Source organism: Hyla sarda, chromosome 11 (genome assembly GCF_029499605.1).
Source record: "Hyla sarda isolate aHylSar1 chromosome 11, aHylSar1.hap1, whole genome shotgun sequence".
In the NCBI taxonomy this organism is placed as follows: Eukaryota; Metazoa; Chordata; class Amphibia; order Anura; family Hylidae; genus Hyla; species Hyla sarda.
This window is the reverse complement of record NC_079199.1, coordinates 106,561,066-106,580,530: the sequence shown is the minus strand read 5'-3', so window position 1 is coordinate 106,580,530 and position 19,465 is coordinate 106,561,066. Positions and strand designations below refer to the sequence as shown.

Below are 19,465 nucleotides of genomic sequence, written 5' to 3'. Positions count from 1 at the left end.
CTGGGCATTGGCATGCTGGGAGTTCTTTTTTTAAGTAGATGGAGAGATTAGGGGGAAACTGTTTTAGGGATCTGTTCACATGACAATTTTAATGCACGTTAAATACATATAAATACATATATATATATATATATAAATATATACATATATATATATATATATATAAATATATATATATATATATATATATATATATGACACGTCTGATGAAATCTGTCACATCCACATAGTGTTTTCCAAATAGTGTCTCCCCAACTGTTGCAAAACTACAACACCCAGCATGCCCGGACAGCCTTCGGCTGTCCGGGCATGCTGGGAGTTGTAGTTTTGCAACAGATGGAGACACACTGTTTGGAAAACACTGCATTATGGGCTTTGATTTTTTTTTGTTCACACATTGTAGCTCAAAAAATGTTCTTGTTTTACCAGCAACGATTAAATACTTTTCTAGCATTGTTTTTTTTTTTTTGCGTTTGACGCATATTTTTTCTTTCACAGTTGTGGTTTAGTTATTTAGTACAGTTTGCATGCAAATCAGGTCTGCATTTGCAGTTTTCAAGTGTTTCACAGCATTCATTAAAAAAAAAAAAAAAAAAAAAAAAACAACAGACAAAACACACAAATACAAAACACATAAAAACAATAAAAATCAAAGAAAACAAACAAACAAAAAGCACATAAAAACACACAAAAATACGTAAAAACAAACAAAAAGCACATAAAACCACACAAAAAAAAACAAAAAACACAAACAAAAACAAAACAAAAAAAACATAAAAAAACAACAAAAAACAGCATTTTATATGCATAAAATGGACCCCTTACATCCCAATAAAGCTCACACATATGGAATGGTTTATGGACCCCTTGTGTGTCATTTTTCTGGCATAATTTATTTTTACAAATGTTTGTCCAAATCTTATTTTGCGCAAAAATATGTGATTTTATTTTTGTGTTTTTGACACTTCGGTGCCTGGTCTAACAATAAGGCGTGGCTTCAGTGTAAAGGGGGGGAGTGGTTTAATTGTAATGGGTTCTTTGATAAATTTACTATATTCAACTGTACTCCACTCAGTAGCCGAGCACAAAAGAGTGCTTTACACACACAATTTTATAATACATACATGCGACAATTTGGTAACTTTTGTGCAATTAAAACTGTCATAAAGAAGAACGTGCAAGCCTGAGAAAAAGGTGTCAAAAGCGATAAACTCCTCCCCATAGCATTTAGAGGCATTTTATGCACAATAATATAAACGTATATTATTGCATGTTAAGCCCTGATTTGAATAAAATGCACCAAAAAATGCTAGAAAAACCTTCTGTAAAGCAAAAATATGCATAAAACTCCTTCAAAAAGGAGAAAACACCCAAATAAATAAGGTTTTGAGGCTCATATACCTTGTGACACAATCCTCGGTACTACGCACTTTATATTTTTTGAGCCATAATAATGACGCCCGGAAGAAAAAAACTAATTGAAAGAACTATTAAGGTGTGTAACAGTGTGAACGCGCTCCTCCCCGGGTATAGTCCCCTCTATCCCGAATACATGGAGTGATCTGTTGCAGTGAACATCGCTGCCCTAGTGTTTAGGATGAGTCCATGAATGTCCGTGAAGCTTTGATCCTGCAGAATTCCGAGTTCTGTCTTCACTGCGTCATTTTCTGCCTATTCCTCTTAAAACTTTGGAGACTGACCCTCCAGTACCTGGACGAGAGTTGGATGTGGATTCAGTGAGCGCGGGCGTATTCGATGACCCCTTGTGTGACCAGGACTGTTTCATATAGGGATATGTCGGCACTTCCGTGGAATCTGCTGTGGTGCACAAGCAGGGCCTGCTCTGTCTATAGGCAAAATAGGCAACCGCCTAGAGGGCTTGATGGGGGCGCCACTCTCCCGGCTGCAAGAAAGTTAGTAGCCAGCATCCAAAGCACCTGCCGCTCATCCAAAGCACCTGTTCAGCCAGCAACACCATTGCATCCCCCACCCCCCGGTTCCATAATAATCTGCATTCTTCAGTTTGCTGGAGGAGCGCAGTGCCACCCCCGAGGCAAGACAGGCAAGTAAGGTCCATCCAGTATGCTGCCTATAGTGGCTAAAATCCTTGCACCAGCCCTGTGAACAAGGTAGGATAGAAGAAAGACTATACACAGCACTTACCAGTGAAGATTTATTATGCCATGATGAAGTACAGCTGAGGAAGGCTCCCATGCCGAAACGTGTCCTTGTACCACACTATGGTCTAATATATCTTCACTGCGCATCACTGGTGAGGGCTGGGTATAGTCTTTCTTCAGGACTGTTTCATAGACATTACAGGGGCAGGATGGTGGCCAGCCGCAGCTCACTTCTCCCCAGCACTTGGTCCAGCTTCATGCTCGTCCCTCTGTTGATGACTTTCACCTTTAACCTTAGGTTGCCCAGTTCTCCTTTTTCCACCCCTTCGAAGTAAAAGTCCTCATTGAAAATGGGGTTCCTGCTTCGGCGGATGACGGTGCTTCGTTGCTTCTGCAGCTTCCCGGGCATCAAATACATGAGCACACAAGAGCTGATGCTGCGAGGGTCCTGATACAACGGGTACAAGTTCTCAGCGTTGACCAGTTTCACCCGCAGACGTAACAACTCTTTAACGTACTCCAGTGACAGGCGGAGGAGACCCCCTTTACTTAGCATCACCTCTGTCTCCCTGGTCAAACGCTCCTGGCAGCAAATAAAGTCCAGGTGTAAAATGGGAGGAGGAACGAGGTGCAGCATGGAGGCCCGAGGGCTGGAGTGGCTTTGCTTGGTGGGCAGGTTTGGACTGGTGTCCGTGGAACTGGTTTCTTCAGTGGACAGGGAGTTGGCTCGAGTCAGGATGTTAGTCATGGGAGAGCGGCCATAACCCTGAGGATTGGCAGGACTGGGCCTAATGGGACCTCGATTTAAAAGGGGAGAACTGATAGGAGAAGACTCTGCGGAGGAGGTCGTGTCACTGTCCAAGACACCACAAGAAAATCTCTGAAGACGCTGATCCTGAGGAGATGATTTCCAGTTCAGAATGTGGTCGGGATCTAACGGGGACAGCGGCTTTATTTCACAAGGACCATGTGTGTGACACATCTGATGGAAGAGAGACTCCCTCCTCCGAGTGTGAGGGCTCTCCGACAGGTACGGGCTCCCCAGGATACTGGAGGCCATTGACTGATGAGATCTCTGTCCTGGAGGGTCGACCTCCTGCTCCACATCCTCCACCTGGATGACATGACGGCTGGCCGACCTCAGCAGGGCCCTGGGAGAAGATCTGGAGTTATCTGAGGGGTTCTTCTGTAGCCACTTCCCCACATGATCCCCCCCATCCTCTACCGAGGACAGTTTAGGAGGTATAAAGAACTTGGGGATCTTATCTGGGGTGAGGATATTTGGACATGAGGGCAGAAGCTTCTTCTTAGAGCAAAACATCTGGATGAAAAGTTTTCTTGGGTCTTATCATCAAGGAGAAGCTGAAAATAAAAGGACAAGAAGTTATGTGTGCAGAAAAATCCTCAACTTTTCAAGATCTCTGCTTGCTTTCAGTAAAGAAAACATTCTAGTGGTTATCCAAGCTGTCTAATTGATGACCTATCTGTATTGCACTGCATGGTCCTGCTGATGGGTGCTGGACCCGGACTCCTCACAATAGGCCAATGACTAAAAGTCCTGATAATCCTCTTCAGTTTACATTCAGAAGCTGATAACCTGAATACGTCTAATGCGTCTCACAGCTGAGGGTTTGCTGCAGTTGTACAAACCTCTCTCTCCTGACCTTTTCTTATTATACAGTTAACACTTTATATAAAGTCTCTGCACCTCAAAAACATTTCCAGAATCTGCTATTTTGCATTCTGGCCCTGACTATAACTGTTTACTAACTGTTCTTCCCTTCTTCATCCTAAATACCACAGCCAGACTCCTCTTCTTCCTCATGCCTCCTCCTGTACCAGTCACTACACCGATGTCTCCTCCTGTACTCACTACACCGATGTCTCCTCCTGTACCAGTCACTACACCGATGTCTCCTCCTGTACCAGTCACTACACCGATGTCTCCTCCTGTACCAGTCACTACACTGATGTCTCCTCCTGTACCAGTCACTACACTGATGTCTCCTCCTGTACCAGTCACTACACTGATGTCTCCTCCTGTACCAGTCACTACACCGATGTCTCCTCCTGTACTCACTACACTGATGTCTCCTCCTGTACTCACTACACCGATGTCTCCTCCTGTACCAGTCACTACACCGATGTCTCCTCCTGTACCAGTCACTACACCGATGTCTCCTCCTGTACCAGTCACTACACCGATGTCTCCTCCTGTACCAGTCACTACACTGATGTCTCCTCCTGTACTCACTACACCGATGTCTCCTCCTGTACTCACTACACCGATGTCTCCTCCTGTACTCACTACACTGATGTCTCCTCCTGTACTCACTACACTGATGTCTCCTCCTGTACTCACTACACCGATGTCTCCTCCTGTACTCACTACACTGATGTCTCCTCCTGTACTCACTACACCGATGTCTCCTCCTGTACTCACTACACTGATGTCTCCTCCTGTACCAGTCACTACACCGATGTCTCCTCCTGTACTCACTACACTGATGTCTCCTCCTGTACTCACTACACCGATGTCTCCTCCTGTACCAGTCACTACACCGATGTCTCCTCCTGTACCACTCACTACACCGATGTCTCCTACTGTACTCACTACACTGATGTCTCCTCCTGTACTCACTACACTGATGTCTCCTCCTGTACTCACTACACCAATGTCTCCTACTGTACCAGTCACTACACTGATGTCTCCTCCTGTACTCACTACACCGATGTCTCCTCCTGTACCAGTCACTACAACGATGTCTCCTCCTGTACTCACTACACCGATGCCTCCTCCTGTACCAGTCACTACACTGATGTCTCCTCCTGTACTCACTACACCGATGTCTCCTCCTGTACCAGTCACTACACTGATGTCTCCTCCTGTACTCACTACACCGATGTCTCCTCCTGTACTCACTACACTGATGTCTCCTCCTGTACTCACTACACTGATGTCTCCTCCTGTACCAGTCACTACACCGATGTCTCCTCCTGTACCAGTCACTACACTGATGTCTCCTCCTGTACTCACTACACTGATGTCTCCTCCTGTACTCACTACACTGATGTCTCCTCCTGTACCAGTCACTACACCGATGTCTCCTCCTGTACCAGTCACTACACTGATGTCTCCTCCTGTACTCACTACACCGATGTCTCCTCCTGTACTCACTACACTGATGTCTCCTCCTGTACTCACTACACTGATGTCTCCTCCTGTACTCACTACACTGATGTCTCCTCCTATACTCACTACACCGATGTCTCCTCCTGTACTCACTACACCGATGCCTCCTCCTGTACTCACTACACCGATGTCTCCTCCTCCTCCTGTATTCACTACACACAGATGTCTCCTCCTCTACCACTCACTACACCAGACCCCCTTTCCCCTCCTCCAGACTCCTCTGTCCTCCTCCAGACCCCTCTGTCCTCCTCTTCCAGACCCCTCTGTCCTCCTCCTCCAGACCCCTCTGTCCTCCTCCTCCAGACCCCTCTGTCCCCCTCAGATTCCTCCTTTTCCTTCAGACTCCTCTGTCAGACCAGTAGAGAGTATCACACAATATATTTGGATAAAATGGCTTAGCAGACAGTATCACACCTGACCGGATTAGATACAGTGGCTCAGTTGTATACAATTGTAAGTACAGTATAAATACTGAAATTACCAGGGACAGTGACTGTGATGGTGGAGATCCTCACACTGGTGCCCCCTGTGTATGTGCAGTGTCCCCCCTGTGATGTGCCCCCTGTGCCCTCCTCGCCTGTGTATGCGCAGTGTCCCCCTCACCTGTGTATGCAGTGCTCCCCTCTCACTCACCTGTATATATGCAGTGCCCCTCTCACTCACCTGTGTATATGCAGTGTGCCCCCCTCACTCACCTGTATATATGCAGTGTCCCCCCTGTGCCCCTCTCACTCACCTGTATATATGCAGTGTCCCCCCTGTGCCCCTCTCACTCACCTGTATATATGCAGTGCCCCCCTGTGCCCCTCTCACTCACCTGTGTATATGCAGTGTGCCCCCCTCACTCACCTGTGTATATGCAGTGTCCCCCTGTGCCCCTCTCACTCACCTGTGTATATGCAGTGTGCCCCCCCTCACTCACCTATGTATATGCAGTGTGCCCCCCTCACTCACCTGTATATATGCAGTGTGCCCCCTATGCCCCTCTCACTCACCTGTGTATATGCAGTGTGCCCCTCTCACTCACGTGTGTATATGCAGTGTGCCCCGTATGCCCCTCTCACTCACCTGTGTATATGCAGTGTGCCCCTCTCACTCACCTGTGTATATGTAGTGTGCCCCTCTCACTCACCTGTGTATATGCAGTGTGCCCCTCTCACTCACCTGTGTATATGCAGTGTGCCCCTCTCACTCACCTGTGTATATGCAGTGTGCCCCTCTTACTCACCTGTGTATATGCAGTGTCCTCCCTGTGATGTCCCACCTGTGCCCCACTCATTCACCTGTATATATGCAGTGTTCCCCCTATGCCCCTCTCACTCACCTGTGTATATGCAGTGTGCCCCTCTCACTCACCTGTGTATGTGCAGTGTCCCCCCCTGTGCCCTTCTCACCTGTGTATGTGCAGTGTCCCCCCCCCGTGATGTGCCCCTCTCACTCATCTGTGTATGTGCAGTGTGCCTCCTGTGCCCCTCTCACTCACCTATGTATATGCAGTGTCCCCCCGTGCCCTCCTCACCTGTGTATATGTAGTGTCCCCCCCCTGTGCCCTCCTCACCTGTGTATATGCAGTGTCCCCCCGTGCCCTCCTCACCTGTGTATATGCAGTGTCCCCCCCGTGCCCTCCTCACCTGTGTATATGCAGTGTCCCCCCCCTGTGCCCTCCTCACCTGTGTATATGCAGTGTCCCTCCCTGTGCCCTCCTCACCTGTGTATATGCAGTGTCCTCCCTGTGCCCTCCTCACCTGTGTATATGCAGCGTCCCCCCTGTGCCCTCCTCACCTGTGTATATGCAGTGTCCCCCCATGCCCTCACCTGTGTATATGCAGTGTCCCCCCGTGCCCTCCTCACCTGTGTATATGCAGTGTCCTCCCTGTGCCCTCCTCACCTGTGTATATGCAGTTTCCCCCCTGTGCCCTCCTCACCTGTGTAGATGCAGTGTCCCCCCCTGTGCCCTCCTCCCTGTGTATATGCAGTGTCCCCCCGTGCCCTCCTCACCTGTGTATATGCAGTGTCCCCCCCGTGCCCTCCTCACCTGTGTATATGCAGTGTCCCCCCCCCCGTGCCCTCCTCACCTGTGTATATGCAGTGTCCCCCCCCTGTGCCCTCCTCACCTGTGTATATGCAGTGTCCCCCCCTGTGCCCTCCTCACCTGTGTATATGCAGTGTCCCCCCCGTGCCCTCCTCACCTGTGTATATGCAGTGTCCCCCCCGTGCCCTCCTCACCTGTGTATATGCAGTGTCCTCCCTGTGCCCTCCTCACCTGTGTATATGCAGTGTCCTCCCTGTGCCCTCCTCACCTGTGTATATGCAGTGTCCCCCCGTGACCTCCTCACCTGTGTATATTCAGTGTCCCCCCTGTGCCCTCCTCACTTGTGTATATGCAGTGTCCCCCCTGTGCCCTCCTCACCTGTGTATATGCAGTGTCCTCCCTGTGCCCTCCTCACCTGTGTATATGCAGTGTCCTCCCTGTGCCCTCCTCACCTGTGTATATGCAGTGTCCCCCCTGTGCCCTCCTCACCTGTGTATATGCAGTGTCCCCCTCACCTGTGTATATGCAGTGTCCTCCCCTCACCTGTGTATATGCAGTGTCCCCCCCCTGTGCCCTCCTCACCTGTGTATATGCAGTGTCCCCCCCTGTGCCCTCCTCACCTGTGTATATGTAGTGTCCCCCCTGTGCCCTCCTCACCTGTGTATATGCAGTGTCCCCCCTGTGCCCTCCTCACCTGTGTATATGCAGTGTCCCCCCTGTGCCCTCCTCACCTGTGTATATGCAGTGTCCCCCCTGTGCCCTCCTCACCTGTGTATATGCAGTGTCCCCCCTGTGCCCTCCTCATCTGTGTATATGCAGTGTCCCCCCCTCACCTGTGTATATGCAGTGTCCCCCCCTGTGCCCTCCTCACCTGTGTATATGCAGTGTCCTCCCTGTGCCCTCCTCACCTGTGTATATGCAGTGTCCCCCCTGTGCCTTCCTCACCTGTGTATATGCAGTGTCCCCCCCTGTGCCCTCCTCACCTGTGTATATGCAGTGCCCCCCCCGTGCCCTCCTCACCTGTGTATATGCAGTGTCCCCCCTTGTGCCCTCCTCACCTGTGTATATGCAGTGTCCCCCCTGTGCCCTCCTCACCTGTGTATATGCAGTGTCCCCCCTGTGCCCTCCTCACCTGTGTATATGCAGTGTCCCCCCTCACCTGTGTATATGCAGTGTCCCCCCTGTGCCCTCCTCACCTGTGTATATGCAGTGTCCCCCCCTGTGCCCTCCTCACCTGTGTATATGCAGTGTCCTCCCTGTGCCCTCCTCACCTGTGTATATGCAGTGTCCCCCCTGTGCCCTCCTCACCTGTGTATATGCAGTGCCCCCCCCCCCGTGCCCTCCTCACCTGTGTATATGCAGTGTCCCCCCTGTGCCCTCCTCACCTGTGTATATGCAGTGTCCCCCCTCACCTGTGTATATGCAGTGTCCCCCCTGTGCCCTCCTCACCTGTGTATATGCAGTGTCCCCCCCTGTGCCCTCCTCACCTGTGTATATGCAGTGTCCTCCCTGTGCCCTCCTCACCTGTGTATATGCAGTGTCCTCCCTGTGCCCTCCTCACCTGTGTATATGCAGTGTCCCCCCTGTGCCCTCCTCACCTGTGTATATGCAGTGCCCCCCCCGTGCCCTCCTCACCTGTGTATATGCAGTGTCCCCCCCGTGCCCTCCTCACCTGTGTATATGCAGTGTCCCCCCCTGTGCCCTCCTCACTTGTGTATATGCAGTGTCCCCCCTGTGCCCTCCTCACCTGTGTATATGCAGTGTCCCCCCCTGTGCCCTCCTCACCTGTGTATATGCAGTGTCCCCCCTGTGCCCTCCTCACCTGTGTATATGCAGTGTCCTCCCTGTGCCCTCCTCACCTGTGTATATGCAGTGTCCCCCCGTGCCCTCCTCACCTGTGTATATGCAGTGTCCCCCCCCTGTGCCCTCCTCACCTGTGTATATGCAGTGTCCCCCCCGTGCCCTCCTCACCTGTGTATATGCAGTGTCCCCCCCTGTGCCCTCCTCATCTGTGTATATGCAGTGTCCCCCCTGTGCCCTCCTCACCTGTGTATATGCAGTGTCCCCCCCTGTGCCCTCCTCACCTGTGTATATGCAGTGTCCCCCCCTGTGCCCTCCTCATCTGTGTATATGCAGTGTCCCCCCTGTGCCCTCCTCACCTGTGTATATGCAGTGTCCCCCCCTGTGCCCTCCTCACCTGTGTATATGCAGTGTCCCCCCTGTGCCCTCCTCACCTGTGTATATGCAGTGTCCCCCCCTCACCTGTGTATATGCAGTGTCCCCCCCTGTGCCCTCCTCACCTGTGTATATGCAGTGTCCCCCCTGTGCCCTCCTCACCTGTGTATATGCAGTGTCCCCCCCCCTCACCTGTGTATATGCAGTGTCCCCCCTGTGCCCTCCTCACCTGTGTATATGCAGTGTCCCCCCTGTGCCCTCCTCACCTGTGTATATGCAGTGTCCCCCCTGTGCCCTCCTCACCTGTGTATATGCAGTGTCCCCCCTGTGCCCTCCTCACCTGTGTACATGCAGTGTCCCCCCTGTGCCCTCCTCACCTGTGTACATGCAGTGTCCCCCCTGTGCCCTCCTCACCTGTGTTTATGCAGTGTCCTCCCTGTGCCCTCCTCACCTGTGTATATGCAGTGTCCTCCCTGTGCCCTCCTCACCTGTGTATATGCAGTGTCCCCCCTGTGCCCTCCTCACCTGTGTATATGCAGTGTCCCCCCTGTGCCCTCCTCACCTGTGTATATGCAGTGTCCCCCCCTGTGCCCTCCTCACCTGTGTATATGCAGTGTCCCCCCTGTGCCCTCCTCACCTGTGTATATGCAGTGTCCCCCCTGTGCCCTCCTCACCTGTGTATATGCAGTGTCCCCCCTGTGCCCTCCTCACCTGTGTATATGCAGTGTCCCCCCTGTGCCCTCCTCACCTGTGTATATGCAGTGTCCCCCCTGTGCCCTCCTCACCTGTGTACATGCAGTGTCCCCCCTGTGCCCTCCTCACCTGTGTACATGCAGTGTCCTCCCTGTGCCCTCCTCACCTGTGTATATGGAGTGTCCTCCCTGTGCCCTCCTCACCTGTGTATATGCAGTGTCCCCCCTGTGCCCTCCTCACCTGTGTTTATGCAGTGTCCTCCCTGTGCCCTCCTCACCTGTGTACATGCAGTGTCCCCCCTGTGCCCTCCTCACCTGTGTACATGCAGTGTCCCCCCTGTGCCCTCCTCACCTGTGTTTATGCAGTGTCCTCCCTGTGCCCTCCTCACCTGTGTATATGCAGTGTCCCCCCTGTGCCCTCCTCACCTGTGTATATGCAGTGTCCCCCCTGTGCCCTCCTCACCTGTGTATATGCAGTGTCCCCCCCTGTGCCCTCCTCACCTGTGTATATGCAGTGTCCCCCCCTGTGCCCTCCTCACCTGTGTATATGCAGTGTCCCCCCTGTGCCCTCCTCACCTGTGTATATGCAGTGTCCCCCCTGTGCCCTCCTCACCTGTGTATATGCAGTGTCCCCCCGTGCCCTCCTCACCTGTGTATATGCAGTGTCCCCCCCTGTGCCCTCCTCATCTGTGTATATGCAGTGTCCCCCCATGTGCCCTCCTCACCTGTGTATATGCAGTGTCCCCCCTGTGCCCTCCTCACCTGTGTATATGCAGTGTCCCCCCTGTGCCCTCCTCACCTGTGTATATGCAGTGTCCCCCCCTGTGCCCTCCTCACCTGTGTATATGCAGTGTCCCCCCCTGTGCCCTCCTCACCTGTGTATATGCAGTGTCCCCCCTGTGTATATGCAGTGTCCCCCCCTCACCTGTGTATATGCAGTGTCCTCCCTGTGCCCTCCTCACCTGTGTATATGCAGTGTCCCCCCTGTGCCCTCCTCACCTGTGTATATGCAATGTCCCCCCCGTGCCCTCCTCACCTGTGTATATGCAGTGTCCCCCCCGTGCCCTCCTCACCTGTGTATATGCAGTGTCCCCCCGTGTGCCCTCCTCACCTGTGTATATGCAGTGTCCCCCCCTGTGCCCTCCTCACCTGTGTATATGCAGTGTCCCCCCTGTGCCCTCCTCACCTGTGTATATGCAGTGTCCTCCCTGTGCCCTCCTCACCTGTGTATATGCAGTGTCCCCCCTGTGCCCTCCTCACCTGTGTATATGCAGTGTCCCCCCCTGTGCCCTCCTCACCTGTGTATATGCAGTGTCCCCCCCTGTGCCCTCCTCACCTGTGTATATGCAGTGTCCCCCCCTGTGCCCTCCTCATCTGTGTATATGCAGTGTCCCCCCTGTGCCCTCCTCACCTGTGTATATGCAGTGTCCCCCCCTGTGCCCTCCTCACCTGTGTATATGCAGTGTCCCCCCTGTGCCCTCCTCACCTGTGTATATGCAGTGTCCTCCCTGTGCCCTCCTCACCTGTGTATATGCAGTGTCCCCCCCTGTGCCCTCCTCACCTGTGTATATGCAGTGTCCCCCCTGTGCCCTCCTCACCTGTGTATATGCAGTGTCCCCCCTTTGCCCTCCTCACCTGTGTATATGCAGTGTCCCCCCTGTGCCCTCCTCACCTGTGTATATGCAGTGTCCCCCCCTCACCTGTGTATATGCAGTGTCCCCCCCTCACCTGTGTATATGCAGTGTCCCCCCCTGTGCCCTCCTCACCTGTGTATATGCAGTGTCCCCCCCTGTGCCCTCCTCACCTGTGTATATGCAGTGTCCCCCCCTGTGCCCTCCTCACCTGTGTATATGCAGTGTCCCCCCCTGTGCCCTCCTCACCTGTGTATATGCAGTGTCCCCCCCTGTGCCCTCCTCACCTGTGTATATGCAGTGTCCCCCCTGTGCCCTCCTCACCTGTGTATATGCAGTGTCCCCCCTGTGCCCTCCTCACCTGTGTATATGCAGTGTCCTCCCTGTGATGCACGGCTGCAGCTCTGCTCCTCTGTGTCGGTGTCCTGCTTGGCACCTCTTATAGTCGTACTGTAAAACGTCACTTGTTGAATCACCTCATCTGGCACAGCTGCACGCACATCCCATTTCCCCAGAAGAGCCCTCACCCCCACCCTCCTCACCTTACTACCAGCCCCTGGGGGGGTTATTAGTTCCTCCTCATAAAGAGTTAAACAAACAGCTATTCTAGTAATATTATATAATCCTGCACTTTCCTGGTGAAACCTCTCAGCAATTATATGAAGGATCTGAGGGCTCAGTGTGTACGGGGCACAACCTGCCGCAGCGGGTACACAGCTCCAGTGCAGCCCTCTGGGCTCCCTCAGTACCAGGTGAGGACCCGGTCACCGGCCTTCAGGTCCAGGACACAACCGACCCAGATTTCCTGCGCACAATGAATAGATCCCCCCTTGTATTTGATCTTTTCTGTGCACACTGTACCAGCCCCCCAGCTCTCAGCAATGATTACCGTCTATACTTAGTATAATGAGGCTCCACAATAACCCCGTCATCTCCTAGTAACATATAGAGCCGCTATTGATGATACTCCCCCACTTCAGACGAGCGGCCATCAAAGGCCCCAGATGAATAGGAAGCGCCAGGTGTGAGGGAGCCGAGGGTTACCGCTCTGTACATAGCAGCCCAGATGTGGGGGTCCCCAGGTGGCCCCCGTATTACAAACACTTCCTGTATCTGCGCTATGTTCTCGTATATGTCAGAAGAGAACGCCGTAGATTACGATATTCTATAAAACTCGTACAACGATGACGCAGACCACATCCAGTCATCCCTACGGGCACGCCGCCGTATATGTCAGAATCATTTTTATGCTGGCAATCAGATGTATATATACTACCGAAATAACCGTGACCATCCTACCCATACTTCTCACAGCTGAATCCTGTCACAGTGTATCAGTGTCGGAGCATTGGCTGTGGATTCCCAGACAGGAGAAAAGATTTTTTACTGCTGTTTTAAGCTTCACTGATACACTGTAACAAGCTGTCAGCTGGGAGGTGTCTTAGGTCTGTACAGTCTGTGACAGCAAGCAGAGATCTTTATATCTGAGCTGTTAGTTCTGGTTTTCTGTTCACTATTCATTAAAATCTACCATAACAATAATGGTGGCGCTGGATCCTGAGGTGACTGTAATGGGGTCTGGCTGACTGTAGGGGGCCGGCGGCTGTATAGGACACAATAAGGCTGTAGACGGAGCCAAACTGTAGACGAGACAGCAGAATCTGTAACTGTGTAGAGAAGACGGACCAGGTGGTAGGTTATCATCGCAGGATTGGGGCAACTTCACTGATGCCCCATCACTACAGGGTCTATATCTGATGCCCCATCACTGTAGGGTCTATGTCTGATGCCCCATCACTACAGGGTCTATATCTGATGCCCCATCACTGTAGGGTCTATGTCTGATGCCCCATCACTACAGGGTCTATATCTGATGCCCCATCACTGTAGGGTCTATGTCTGATGCCCCATCACTACAGGGTCTATATCTGATGCCCCATCACTGTAGGGTCTATGTCTGATGCCCCATCACTACAGGGTCTATATCTGATGCCCCATCACTGTAGGGTCTATATCTGATGCCCCATCACTGCAGGGTCTATATCTGATGCCCCATCACTGCAGGGTCTATATCTGATGCCCCATCACTGTAGGGTCTATGTGACTGATGCCCCATCACTGCAGGGTCTATGTCTGATGCCCCATCACTGTAGGGTCTATGTGACTGATGCCCCATCACTGTAGGGTCTATGTCTGATGCCCCATCACTGTAGGGTCTATGTGACTGATGCCCCATCACTACAGGGTCTATATCTGATGCCCCATCACTGCAGGGTCTATTTCTGATGCCCCATCACTGTAGGGTCTATGTCTGATGCCCCATCACTGTAGGGTCTATGTCTGATGCCCCATCACTGTAGGGTCTATATCTGATGCCCCATCACTGCAGGATCTATTTCTGATGCCCCATCACTGTAGGGTCTATGTCTGATGCCCCATCACTGTAGGGTCTATGTCTGATGCCCCATCACTGCAGGATCTATTTCTGATGCCCCATCACTGCAGGGTCTATGTCTGATGCCCCATCACTGTAGGGTCTATGTCTGATGCCCCATCACTGCAGGATCTATTTCTGATGCCCCATCACTGTAGGGTCTATGTCTGATGCCCCATCACTGTAGGGTCTATGTCTGATGCCCCATCACTGTAGGGTCTATGTGACTGATGCCCCATCACTGTAGGGTCTATGTGACTGATGCCCCATCACTGTAGGGTCTATGTGACTGATGCCCCATCACTGTAGGGTCTATGTCTGATGCCCCATCACTGTAGGGTCTATGTCTGATGCCCCATCACTGTAGGGTCTATGTCTGATGCCCCATCACTGTAGGGTCTATGTCTGATGCCCCATCACTGCAGGGTCTATGTCTGATGCCCCATCACTGCAGGGTCTATGTCTGATGCCCCATCACTGCAGGGTCTATGTCTGATGCCCCGTCACTGCAGGGTCTATGTCTGATGCCCCGTCACTGCAGGGTCTATGTCTGATGCCCCGTCACTGTAGGGTCTAAGTCTGATGCCCCATCACTGTAGGGTCTATGTCTGATGCCCCATCACTGTAGATATCTGATGCCCCATCACTGTAGGGTCTATGTGACTGATGCCCCATCACTGTAGGGTCTGTGTCTGATGCCCCATCACTGTAGATATCTGATGCCCCATCACTGTAGGGTCTATGTGACTGATGCCCCATCACTGTAGGGTCTATGTGACTGATGCCCCATCACTGTAGGGTCTGTATCTGATGCCCCATCACTGTAGGGTCTATGTGACTGATGCCCCATCACTGTAGGGTCTATATCTGATGCCCCATCACTGCAGGGTCTATGTCTGATGCCCCATCACTGCAGGGTCTATGTCTGAAGCCCTGTCACTGTAGGGTCTAAGTCTGATGCCCCATCACTGTAGGGTCTATGTGACTGATGCCCCATCACTGTAGGGTCTAAGTCTGATGCCCCGTCACTGTAGGGTCTAAGTCTGAGGCCCCATCACTGTAGGGTCTATGTCTGATGCCCCATCACTGTAGATATCTGATGCCCCATCACTGTAGGGTCTATGTGACTGATGCCCCATCACTGTAGGGTCTGTGTCTGATGCCCCATCACTGTAGATATCTGATGCCCCATCACTGTAGGGTCTATGTGACTGATGCCCCATCACTGTAGGGTCTATGTGACTGATGCCCCATCACTGTAGGGTCTGTATCTGATGCCCCATCACTGTAGGGTCTATGTGACTGATGCCCCATCACTGTAGGGTCTATATCTGATGCCCCATCACTGCAGGGTCTATGTCTGATGCCCCATCACTGCAGGGTCTATGTCTGAAGCCCTGTCACTGTAGGGTCTAAGTCTGATGCCCCATCACTGTAGGGTCTATGTGACTGATGCCCCATCACTGTAGGGTCTAAGTCTGATGCCCCATCACTGTAGGGTCTATGTCTGATGCCCCATCACTGCAGGGTCTATGTCTGATGCCCCGTCACTGTAGGGTCTAAGTCTGATGCCCCATCACTGTAGGGTCTATGTCTGATACCCCATCACTGTAGGGTCTAAGTCTGATGCCCCATCACTGTAGGGTCTATGTGACTGATGCCCCATCACTGTAGGGTCTATGTGACTGATGCCCCATCACTGTAGGGTCTATGTGACTGATGCCCCATCACTGTAGGGTCTGTATCTGATGCCCCATCACTGTAGGGTCTATGTGACTGATGCCCCATCACTGTAGGGTCTGTATCTGATGCCCCATCTGGTCTCCCTCTTCTCAGTGACTCCTCCCGCCATCCCCAGGTGCCTACACTCCGGTGTGGCGCCCGCACTCTCTCTCACAGATGATCGGCTCGCTGCTCCTGTCAGTCCTCATCTCTTCCTGGTTCCTCAACTCACAAACAGCAAGACGCCAAGGAAGACACAAGACAGACACACGTGCTCCACCGCACATGGGATACAGGGTGGAGAGAAGTGAAGACACCGTGTCCCCGAAATGTCCTGTGTCACCCCCATCAGATAAGAGATATTCACAACCATCTATCCGCACCTGCTGCAAATACAGAACATTCAGGGGAGAAAAACAGAAATATCTGCAACAAATCTGCAGTGTATGATCACATCCTCAGAGTGTCCATATTGTTTCCGGATGCACCGTCCTGTGCACTAGGACATTGTATAACCTGTATACGGCATATTCACCAGTTCTCCCTACTGTAGACTATCTACTATGATGTCTCCATATACTGCACACATAGGGGGACATGTATCAAAAATGTTACCCGTTGTGTTTTTTTGCGTACATTCAGGTGGAGCATTTCCTCCAGATGTGTAGGTTTCGGTGTAACCTTGGAGTGACATATTTAGTACATACGAATTTATTAACTGCGTCCATTTCATTTACTTGCAGAAATCTTGCACAATGACCATTTTTGTACACAAATATAAGCCATCTTGGACTGCACGTAGCAAGATGCTCTAAGTCATCGATTTCATTTTTCAAAGAGTAGAGGTCTGAGGAGATGACTAGATTTGCCCCCAATTTATGAAACTCATTACGCTTGATTGATAAATTTAGCGCATAATTTAGAATTCGGCAAAAACTGCTTCTACCGTGCACAAATAATGATACATGCCCCCCATAGAACAGAGGATCCCGCTCCTCTATATCTCTATAACTCACCCTCATAGAGATATAGAGGAGCAGGATCCTCTCTTCTGAGGGTGAGTTATAGAGATATAGAGGAGCAGGATCCTCTCTTCTGAGGGTGAGTTATAGAGATATAGAGGAGCAGGATCCTCTCTTCTGGGGGTGTACTATAGAGATATAGAGGAGCAGGATCCTCTCTTCTGGGGGTGTACTATAGAGATATAGAGGAGCAGGATCCTCTCTTCTGGGGGTGTACTATAGAGATATAGAGGAGCAGGATCCTCTCTTCTGAGGGTGTACTATAGAGATATAGAGGAGCAGGATCCTCTCTTCTGAGGGTAAGTTATAGAGATATAGAGGAGCAGGATCATCTCTTCTGAGGGTGTACTATAGAGATATAGAGGCGCAGGATCCTCTCTTCTGAGGTTGTACTATAGAGATATAGAGGAGCGGGATCCTCTCTTCTGAGGGTGAGTTAGAAGAGAGGATCCTGTCCTCTATATCTCTATAGTACACCCTCAGAAGAGATGATCCTGCTCCCCTATATCTCTATAGTACACCCTCAGAAGAGAGGATCCTGCTCCCCTATATCTCTATAGTACACCCTCAGAAGAGAGGATCCTGCTCCTCTATATCTCTATAGTATACCCTCAGAAGAGAGGATCCTGCTCCCCTATATCTCTATAGTACACCCTCAGAAGAGATGATCCTGCTCCTCTATATCTCTATAGTACACCCTCAGAAGAGAGGATCCTGCTCCTCTATATCTCTATAGTACACCCTCAGAAGAGAGGATCCTGCTCCCCTATATCTCTATAGTACACCCTCAGAAGAGAGGATCCTGCTCCCCTATATCTCTATAGTACACCCTCAGAAGAGATGATCCTGCTCCTCTATATCTCTATAGTACACCCTCAGAAGAGAGGATCCTGCTCCTCTATATCTCTATAGTACACCCTCAGAAGAGAGGATCCTGCTCCTCTATATCTCTATAGTACACCCTCAGAAGAGAGGATCCTGCTCCTCTATATCTCTATAGTACACCCTCAGAAGAGAGGATCCTGCTCCTCTATATCTCTATAGTACACCCTCAGAAGAGAGGATCCTGCTCCTCTATATCTCTATAGTACACCCTCGGAAGATAGGATCCTGCTCCTCTATATCTCAATAGTACACCCTCGGAAGAGAGGATCCTGTCCCCTATATCTCTATAGTACACCCTCAGAAGAGAGGATCCTGTCCCCTATATCTCTATAGTACACCCTCAGAAGATAGGATCCTGCTCCCCTATATCTCTATAGTACACCCTCAGAAGAGAGGATCCTGCTCCTCTATATCTCTATAGTACACCCTCAGAAGAGAGGATCCTGTCCCCTATATCTCTATAGTACACCCTCAGAAGATAGGATCCTGCTCCCCTATATCTCTATAGTACACCCTCAGAAGAGAGGATCCTGCTCCTCTATATCTCAATAGTACACCCTCAGAAGAGAGGATCCTGTCCCCTATATCTCTATAGTACACCCTCAGAAGAGAGGATCCTGCTCCTCTATATCTCTATAGTACACCCTCAGAAGAGAGGATCCTGCTCCTCTATATCTCTATAGTACACCCTCAGAAGATAGGATCCTACTCCCCTATATCTCTATAGTACACCCTCAGAAGAGAGGATCCTGTCCCCTATATCTCTATAGTACACCCTCAGAAGAGATGATCCTGCTCCTCTATATCTCTATAGTACACCCTCAGAAGAGAGGATCCTGCTCCTCTATATCTCAATAGTACACCCTCAGAAGAGAGGATCCTGTCCCCTATATCTCTATAGTACACCCTCAGAAGAGAGGATCCTGCTCCTCTATATCTCTATAGTACACCCTCAGAAGAGAGGATCCTGCTCCTCTATATCTCTATAGTACACCCTCAGAAGAGAGGATATTGCTCCTCTATATCTCTATAGTACACCCTCAGAAGAGAGGATCCTGCTCCCCTATATCTCTATAGTACACCCTCAGAAGAGAGGATCCTGTCCCCTATATCTCTATAGTACACCCTCAGAAGAGAGGATCCTGCTCCCTATATCTCTATAGTACACCCTCAGAAGAGAGGATCCTGCTCCCCTATATCTCTATAGTACACCCTCAGAAGAGAGGATCCTGCTCCCCTATATCTCTATAGTACACCCTCAGAAGAGAGGATCCTGCGCCTCTATATCTCTATAGTACAACCTCAGAAGAGAGGATCCTGCTCTCCTATATATCTCTATAGTACACCCTCAGAAGAGAGGATCCTGCTCCTCTATATCTCTATAGTACACCCTCAGAAGAGAGGATCCTGCCCCCTCTATAATACACCCTCAGAAGAGAGGCTCCTGCTCCCCTATATCTCTATAGTACACCCTCAGAAGAGAGGATCCTGCTCCTCTATATCTCTATAGTACACCCTCAGAAGAGAGGATCCTGCTCCCCTATATCTCTATAGTGCAT

At 51.0% G+C, this 19,465-nt stretch overlaps 2 protein-coding genes across 14 annotated transcripts in view; one reads left to right on the top strand and one right to left on the bottom strand.

The window, feature by feature from the left end:
* LOC130295957 (uncharacterized) overlaps positions 1-19,465 on the top strand; it is a 106,813-nt gene that overhangs the window by 84,873 nt on the left and 2,475 nt on the right. The window lies entirely within an intron of this gene.
* The window catches only part of C2CD4D (C2 calcium dependent domain containing 4D), a 26,086-nt gene continuing 6,995 nt past the window's right edge, over positions 375-19,465 (bottom strand). Inside the window, exons 1-2 of one of the 2 annotated variants that reach the window (XM_056547317.1) lie at positions 13,143-13,179; positions 375-3,482 (exon numbers count right to left, since the gene is read on the bottom strand). In XM_056547317.1, coding sequence (XP_056403292.1) covers positions 2,317-3,441 — 1,125 coding nt within the window. In that variant the 5' untranslated portion in view covers positions 3,442-3,482; positions 13,143-13,179 and the 3' untranslated portion in view covers positions 375-2,316. Of the gene's footprint in view, positions 3,483-13,142; positions 13,180-19,465 lie in introns of those variants that run through there. The other variant, XM_056547316.1, reaches the window with a different exon arrangement.